At 35.5% G+C, this 8,252-nt stretch overlaps 2 protein-coding genes across 2 annotated transcripts; both read left to right on the top strand.

Moving 5' to 3' along the window:
* The first annotated feature begins 15 nt into the window (after positions 1–15).
* On the top strand, positions 16–2,729 carry zmp:0000001127 (uncharacterized). Its single transcript, XM_057334807.1, has 7 exons — positions 16–1,144; positions 1,256–1,407; positions 1,506–1,592; positions 1,963–2,001; positions 2,083–2,199; positions 2,314–2,355; positions 2,457–2,729. Exons 1-7 carry the CDS (start codon positions 1,123–1,125, stop codon positions 2,574–2,576), a joined length of 579 nt encoding a protein of 192 aa, XP_057190790.1. The 5' UTR covers positions 16–1,122; the 3' UTR covers positions 2,577–2,729.
* A 1,075-nt stretch (positions 2,730–3,804) lies between these two features.
* On the top strand, positions 3,805–7,408 carry txndc12 (thioredoxin domain containing 12 (endoplasmic reticulum)). The gene is made up of 7 exons (XM_057334220.1): positions 3,805–3,966; positions 4,390–4,450; positions 4,534–4,586; positions 4,665–4,738; positions 5,206–5,275; positions 5,428–5,511; positions 6,550–7,408. Exons 1-7 carry the CDS (start codon positions 3,864–3,866, stop codon positions 6,627–6,629), a joined length of 525 nt encoding a protein of 174 aa, XP_057190203.1. The 5' UTR covers positions 3,805–3,863; the 3' UTR covers positions 6,630–7,408.
* The last annotated feature ends 844 nt before the right edge of the window (positions 7,409–8,252 follow it).

The raw sequence follows: 8,252 nt of genomic DNA on the forward strand, positions 1-8,252 counted from the left end.
GCGTATGTCATTGTGGTTTGTATTAGGTCAGTACCAAAAGTGAAAGAAAAGGCAATACACAGAAATTATTGCAGTAACATCTTTAAAAAAAAGGAGCACCATGATTTAAAGCAGATAACAAAGATTAATAAATGCTGAAATATAGTGCATTTGATCATGTACTGAAAGTTGTTCATATTATCTCACTGTGCATTAATGTAACTGATGCCCCCTTTGATTTCAAACATTAGGAAATGCTTAAATTAGGAAATTATTGTTATTGCTGAAAAACAAACGTGATTTCATAATTTCTTTCACCTTTACACTCTTTGTCATGAAATATCAGCTTGCAGAATCTAAACTGATACTTGCGCTGGTTCCCTTTTTGTGGCCAGGTTGCCTAAAACACTTGTCTTGTTCTCCCAACCAGGAGAAGAGCGCATAACCACAATATGACATCATGTTCATCAGATATGACGTGCTGCTCTGAAAATGATAACAAATATTACAAGGAAAAACTGTTTACGCCTATTTGTTTTCATGTGGGTATTCCACTCTTGTGCAACACTGTGCCATGTACACTTGCACATTAAGGTACTTTAACAAAGGCTACTGTAGGCTATAATTAATAAAGTAGAAAAAATATCAATGTGTTGTTTAATGATTCTATATTTGATACGATTATAAGGTTTTACATAAGGCTTGTATTCAGCGAAATTATGAACATACAATTTTAGTGCATTCATTTTTTGCTGTGGAAATTTTAAAGCTGTTTCTGCTAAATGTGTACTGTAACTAAAAACAGGAATGCGGCTAAATAAAAAACTGGATGAAAGTGAATGGTGATTTACGAAACAAATAGGATCAAGATGATCAAACAAACACTGTACATGTTGCCATATACACTATTTGGTATAAATCGAAACGTGCGTTAATTCCCATGTATGCAAGCAGTGTGTCTTCAAAAGTCATAAATCAATATTTGTAACACCTCGGAAATTACAAAACACAGGGGGATCTTGTTTTATTTTAGTTCGTGCTTGTAAAAGGAAACTCCCACATCTCCAAAGAATCGTGGGTTTATAAAGGCACAAATCCTAATCCCGAGCATTACAATCCCAGCCTGGTGCATCTGAACACAACATGCAGCCCAAATCCTGTAGCTGTAAGTTTTCTTCTTAATTTAGGATCGAGTTCGGTTTTGCTGTACTGTTGCCTATCCATTTAGCCATTGTGCGATAATCTACCAACCGTTTAAATCTTTACTTTTTGACAGTTTTGGTCGTCACTGTCCTGTGCTGTGCCCTGTGGCGATGTGGCTTTGCTGGTCCGGTCGGAGCGCGTGATTTGACATTAAAACTCAAGGAAAATACATGCAACGAGTACGCACGATCGCTGCTCCGGGTTGTATCAGACGCACTCGCCATGGTAAGAGTTTTTCGATAAATTACACTTTTGTAATTGTAAGTAATTGTAATTGAAGAATTTTGAAGTCTAACAGCCTACGTGTTCTTGTTCACCATCAGGACCATCTCTTCAGCGGATTTAATTGTACACAGCAAAACGCAGAGGTGCACATCAGGTCGAAAACGATGTCTGCTTGCACACCACAAGTAAGAGTCTTATTAAAACAGGGATGAATATAATTATATTACATACACCATCTAAGAGCATTTGATAGCCTATTATAATTCAAGAGTAGAGAAAGTGTAAGACCTTTAGATAGTTAGATTTTATTAAAAACATTGGTTTGTTGAAAGACATAACGGAGACCACTTGCATGTAAATTGTGAAAAATAGTTTAGATGTTTCAAATAGCTCTGTAATAAAATGTATTTAATAAAACTTACTTTTAATTTTTATAAACTATTAATTATTATTTTTATTATAAATTGAGTTTTAAAACTTTATGAACACCTGTGACTGAGTTTCAGCAAAGTAGGCTAATAATTTGAACATCTGTATTTGTCATTCATTTGACAGTCAGACTGCACTCACAGTCCTGTCCTGAATATTAATGAGGTAATTTACCATACCTTTCTATTTTTGCTGTTTCTTAGCATATTTTGCCCATTGTTCACATGTTCTCATGTATCTTTGCAGAATAAATGTCTACAGCGGATCTTAGAAGATCTCCAGTACTATAGGGACACATTTACAGTTTATGCTAACACAGCTCTCATCAATACTGTAGGCAGAAGTATTGATGACATCCTGCAGGTAAAATCTAGTCACAATAAAACCAAACAAAACCATTTTTCTATTAGTTTTTGAGAAACCGTGTAATTACCATTGTTCCTTGTCACTCATACTCAATTTGAAACATTTGAACAGAACTGCTTTTCTGTCTCTGCAATGGACAACTCTGCGCTCAAGGTAATAGATTGCCTTTCATTTTCTTTAACAAATAACATTCTTTACATTCATTTGACCTCTGTGACCTTGCCATGTATAATTATGATTTTATATTTTAACAGGTGTCCATGGATCATCAAAAATCTTTTCAAGAACGATTACAGCTGTGCAAAATCCTAAAGGGTTTTCACCTTCGAGCCATTACAATAAATCGAGTTTTCAGCTACATTTTGGCAAAATAATAAGCAGCGCATCCAAGTATACCACAGCTATGGCTTTATTACCAAAAAGATCAATTATTTATTGCTAAGCTATATTATTGTATTTAAACATTATTTATTATGGTGTTTGTTATTTAATTTTCATTTGTACACAGATTTATTTTATTAAAGTTGAACACTGAAGCAAATGTTTGAAGGTTTGTTGTGTCTTGTCACTAGACAATTTTCTCGTGTTTTAAAAACCTTTTTATCTGATGGGATACGCTTACAGTAAATGTTTACATTTAGTTTCATAGACAAAAATACACACTAAAAATGTTTGGTTGACCTAGTTTTGGGTTGTTTTGCAACCCATGGTTGGTCAAATATGGACAAACCGACTGTGGGTAATTTTAAGCTGCATGTTTGGGTTTTATCACCAACTCAACTCTGTATAGGTTAGTTTCTTTTCTGGGTTGCAACATTTTCTGCATTTTCTCTTTAATTTCCACAATTTGCAATATACATATAGATATAGAATATAATATTAAAAACCTACAATATAGAAACATGTAACAATATCTGGCATTTCAGATATGTTTTTTAAGATTTGTTCCTTACAGACATGATTTTGTGAAGATGAAGTGTCCTCTGTAATACAAGCTCATGTGAGTTTATTTTCCTTAAAAGCAAAGGTGTGCTTCTCTTTTCCACAAGAAATTGCCCAGAAGTTTCATTTCAGTAATGGTATTTCTGCATTTGCCTGTGAAATTACAAGGTTACTTTACCAGTCACCAACTATCAGGCTGGAGTTGTCTAAATTATTTTCTATTTTCATTCTCAGTTTTTTTCTTAGTTTTGTGTTATGAAATGACAGGCTCATTTGAATGTTGTACTTTTTCCACAAACATCCAATGGCCTCTGGAACTACCCTTATAAAAAAAATAACTACAATGATTTTACTACAAATAAAACCAAAAACATGGTTACCATTGATGAAAAAAATAAGACACTGTATTTCACTTCCTGTTATTAAGTTGTATGCAATATCAAAATATGAATCTTATGAAATATTTTAAGGTCTACGCAAATTGGGGGCATATTATTTTTTAAATATACTCAGAGTTAGTTATTTTAAAATGTCTAATTATCTATTATTCATCACGTGTTATTTCAGCAACTTGCCTCAAATCCAGATGTCAATAAAAAATTTGACGCATTTGCAACGTCATCGCGTTCTCCTAATCGGGAAGGATTTGGGACCCAGCGGCGTCCTGCGGTCAGAGCAGTCAGTCAGTCAGCTACTCAGCTCAAGGCTAACTCGTCGGAATGAAAATGCCGTATTCTTTGCTTAATCTTGCGCTGATTTCATTTTTACAGCTTTTTATCGCATCTCATTTCGCAGAGGTGTCAGCCGAAGGGAATGGAAGAGGTAAAACATAACAAATACCGCTAATCGACCACATAATCTAAGATAGCGAACCACCGGAACGCGGATTTAAACTACGTTAACCAGATGCGGTTTGACCAAACGATCTGCATTTATTTAATGAGACCACGTGCCCACTGACATGGGTTTATTTACCTCCGTGTTTAAGTGGCATGGAATATTTTATGCAGAAAAACATCTGAGTTGTGTAAATGTGCAGGCAACATTAATGGCGTTGTCCCATAAGGCAAAGGAACAGAGTGATGTTAAATGATAGTTCTTCATTCATAAATGATATGGGGAGGTCTTTAGCCCTACAGCAGGTCTCTTTGTTCTGCAGGTATTGTTACGTGGCTTGTCTGCTACACTGGTGCATAACCGGATGTGTTGATGATGTTATGATCTGTTGCTTGTGTCTAAATAAAGGGTTTGGCGACCATATTCACTGGAGGAGCCTTGAAGACGGGAAAAGGGAGGCTGAAGCAAGGTACATATGACATAGCAAACCTATGTTTACTATGTGTAGTTTTTCTATGCGTGTATGGTTTTGAATGACCTTTTTGTGTTTAGTGGACTGCCTCTGATGGTCGTCATTCACAAGACCTGGTGTGGTGCATGTAAAGGTATGATGCACCAGAATATCTTTCATATCAAATATATGGCCATGGATCTTTGATAATTGTATTTTCCCCTCACTTTAGCACTAAAACCCAAGTTTGCTGAATCAAAGGAGATCTCTGAGCTGGCACACAACTTTGTCATGGTTAACCTGGAGGTGATGAACATTGCCTTTTGCTTCACTGTTAACAATATATTGCCTTTTAAAATTTGTGCATGGAAACCACATATAGGTCACGTACACATTACATCTAAGGAGGATCTCAATCATCTTCTGAGTGATTTGTTTAGTTTAGATTATCTATTAACTTTATTTTAATACTCTCCTCCATAACCCATTCGATGAGGGTAAAAGAGAGCATACAATGAACAAAATATGGGACCTTGGTTTTACTAACAATTGCAGAGCGTTAACGGATTAATGTTTCCTGCTCTGTGCTACGAGACACTAAAATGTTGCCTTGTCAATAATCACAGGTTCAGGAGTGACTCCTGAATTCTGTACAAACACAAAACAATGTATTGGATTCTCCATATTAACTGCAGTTGTCGCTTCTAACGTTTTTGTGTTTACAAGGCTACACTAATATAGACATTCTCATGACATGTTTCATTTGCCCATAGGATGAAGAGGAGCCAAAGGATGAAGCCTTTAGCCCAGATGGCGGTTACATTCCTAGAATACTTTTCCTTGGTTGGTCAAACACAGTACACAAATGAATGCAAATGTGAAGATGGGTAGATGTATATTGTTGGTTTGACACGCGCTTAAGGGAAAGAATTCGTTTTGTTTGCTTGGATTGTGTTTATGTGCAGCTAAATGTAATATTTTGTGTTCTTTGATAGATCCTACCGGTAAGGTCCACTCTGAGATCACAAACAAGAATGGGAACCCCAACTACAAGTACTTTTACAGCAATGCAGATCAAGGTAAGAAAATATTAAAGGAGTCCTGTTGTGTTTTTTCACATTTTCTACTTTATTTGGTGTGTAATGTTGATGTTTGAGCATTAAAGGGGATGCACAATTTAAAAAAACAGACCTAAGGGAACTTAACAAAAGGCTCTTGTTTCTGTCACAATATCCCTTATTTAAATTATTCTCGCCAGGTGCATATGCAAAAATGGAGAGCAAGGCCTTGTTGAGCTGCTTTAGTTTAGTTTTTTTTCACCCTTCCTAAGGCACAAGAATGTCGTTTTTAGCTATGGGATCACTTTTTATTGGCTTATACCATCACATTTTAAATGTATAAGACACTTACAAAATAAAAACATACTGCCGTGAAATGTCCCGTTTAAGTCATACTTGCAAAAGTGATTCTGGTGAATCCACCCGTTCTACATTTTCATTTATCTAATTTGAGCTGGAGTTAATAAAGGCAAAACTGATTTGTTATGGTTTAAACCTGACAAGCTCAACATTCTGAACAGGTGAACCATTACTACAGATGGGGTCAGTTTAACCAATCGGAGTAGACATAGTGTTTCAGGAGGAGGGGCTTCGTAAACCCACAAACTATAACAGAGTTTACCAGACTGGGGCAAGGAAAATGTAAAATGTATGCAAAATAATGTGTTTGAACAATCAAGCATGAAAATCTGTTCTAGTCGACCTCAAAAACAAAGTAAAGACTTTGTAAAAAGGCATAATAGGACCCCTTAGAGAAAATATTAGTTACATTTTCATGGGCCCATTATTTCTAATTCTAGGTTGCGCTTTCCCGTTGTAGTCCTCTCCTTTGATTTGTTTCATTTTATTTTACTTACCCAATTTGTACATCACATATTTGGCTTTGTCTAGACAGCAGTGTATTTCTTTGCTGAAATATTTTTTTTATATCTCTAAATGAACAGTCAAATCAGATTTCAAATATTTAAAAAGTGTTACTCAAATATGAATATTAACTTGAATATCAGGATTTCTGCTGCAAAGTGTTGTATTGACCTGTGTTGTCTCCACCATTTGCAGTTGTGGCCAGCATGAAGGAAGGTCAAGAGAAGCTGACTGGAGATTCCTTCAGGACAGTCCACATTGGAGATGAACTGTAAGGAGGTCCTGTTCATCCTCAAAAGATAGCCAGTACACTACAATAGTCCACTGGGCACAAAACGTCTCTATTCCTCCCAACATTTCATTTGATCTGCTATGGCACAACACTAGCCTCAAAAGCCATTTATAACGCATTGTCTACTGATTGAATTTTAGAGTTTTGCAGCTTGCGGTACATTGGCTTATTACTTTGAGAACCAAAGCGTACTTATGGTCCATGCAAAATAAAGGGTGCTAAAGGGTTATTTTAATTTCAGACAGACTGCATTTCAGACAGTTTCTTTTATAATTTCATATAGTATCAAATGGATTCATATGTTCATTTAGACCCTCCAAACCAGGTTCACAAAGCATTTCAAATTTACTCTGGCAAGAAAACGGTCAACACATCAGTAAGGCAATTCTCGTGCTTCCAAGTCAGATCCTGCAAGCTGCGACATAGTAGAACTGGCAACCCAGTTGCTTTTTTAAGGGCCTAATGATCCCCAAGCTGTACCTGCCTGAAAACGGCATTATATGTTTTCATGAGTTTATCAATCTTATGTTGAAATTATTAAAATGTTTAATAATATCCCTTAAACTTGCCAAGTTTGTCTATTTTAGTCGCTGCCTTGGAGTTTTAAGACAGATTTTTATTATTAGACAGTACCTGTGAATTACAAACTATAATGTAAATTTGTATTTTCTTGTTTTTCTTTTGGGTCGAGGGGGAATTGTCTTTGCCATACTGTACTTTTTACCAATATGTTAAATAAACCAATAAAGTTGTTACAAAATATTGTATGGTTGTTTAGTATGTATGTTTAAATATATTTTTCGTATACTTGATAACAAGAAACACCATACCATTGTTGTATCAATGAATTTAAGGGTGTGCAACCCACAAAATAGACCTTTGCGGGTTGCTCACCCTGAAGCCACAAGTTTGAAATGAAACTTGCTACACGTCATTACAAACATGAAGGTACACATACAACTGAATCATAATAAAATGTGGTGCCTGTAAAAGTTGAAGCCATTGTCACCCCTTGGTTAAGGGGAATGCTACGAAAATGTTCATGTGCATTCTTGAAATACAACTTTTATGCTTGTGCTATGATAAATATGTGTTAAAAATAATACACTTAAATGTATGCATTATATCAGTCTGATATTTGAGGCTGTGTGTGTGTTGTATATACACATTTAAAAATTTGTTTAAATATACTGTAGATAACTGTTTGTGTGTGTTGTAATGTCCGTACTGTTATAGCGATGTCCACTTTGCTATTATTATGGTGTTAGAAGGATTTTAAGGATCTACAGTTGAGTGTGCCTTAAGGGTTTTCAAAAACATTACTGACTTGTGCTACAGCAGGGGGCAGTCATTACTCGGATATGAAAACAGCACTAGAGCTGTAAAATAGAAACCATACGTCCCTGTTTTCACTTCATGTTTGAGTTGCAACAAGCATTGTCCAACATGGTTCTACACAAATGCTTTACCTACAAATAAAATATATATATGCGTGTGTGTGAATTATAAATGGCAATACTTCAGTTCATGAAGATCACGACAGCCTTTGAAACTAGCCTACTACTACTAATAATAATAATGATAGTTATAGACTACTAAAGAGTTT

This window comes from Triplophysa rosa, linkage group LG5 (genome assembly GCF_024868665.1).
Source record: "Triplophysa rosa linkage group LG5, Trosa_1v2, whole genome shotgun sequence".
NCBI lineage: Eukaryota > Metazoa > Chordata > Actinopteri > Cypriniformes > Nemacheilidae > Triplophysa > Triplophysa rosa.

What these genes read in the sequence shown, in the direction of transcription:
- zmp:0000001127 (XM_057334807.1), top strand. Translation starts at nt 1,123, where the DNA reads ATGCAGCCCAAATCCTGTAGCT. An exon ending in TATCAGACGCACTCGCCATG is followed by an intron (nt 1,408 to 1,505) that starts GTAAGAGTTTTT and finishes GTTCACCATCAG; the next exon opens with GACCATCTCTTCAGCGGATT. An exon ending in CTGTCCTGAATATTAATGAG is followed by an intron (nt 2,002 to 2,082) that starts GTAATTTACCAT and finishes GTATCTTTGCAG; the next exon opens with AATAAATGTCTACAGCGGAT.
- txndc12 (XM_057334220.1), top strand. Translation starts at nt 3,864, where the DNA reads ATGAAAATGCCGTATTCTTTGCTTAATCTTGCGCTGATTTCATTTTTA. An exon ending in AAAAGGGAGGCTGAAGCAAG is followed by an intron (nt 4,451 to 4,533) that starts GTACATATGACA and finishes TTTTGTGTTTAG; the next exon opens with TGGACTGCCTCTGATGGTCG. An exon ending in TTGTCATGGTTAACCTGGAG is followed by an intron (nt 4,739 to 5,205) that starts GTGATGAACATT and finishes ATTTGCCCATAG; the next exon opens with GATGAAGAGGAGCCAAAGGA.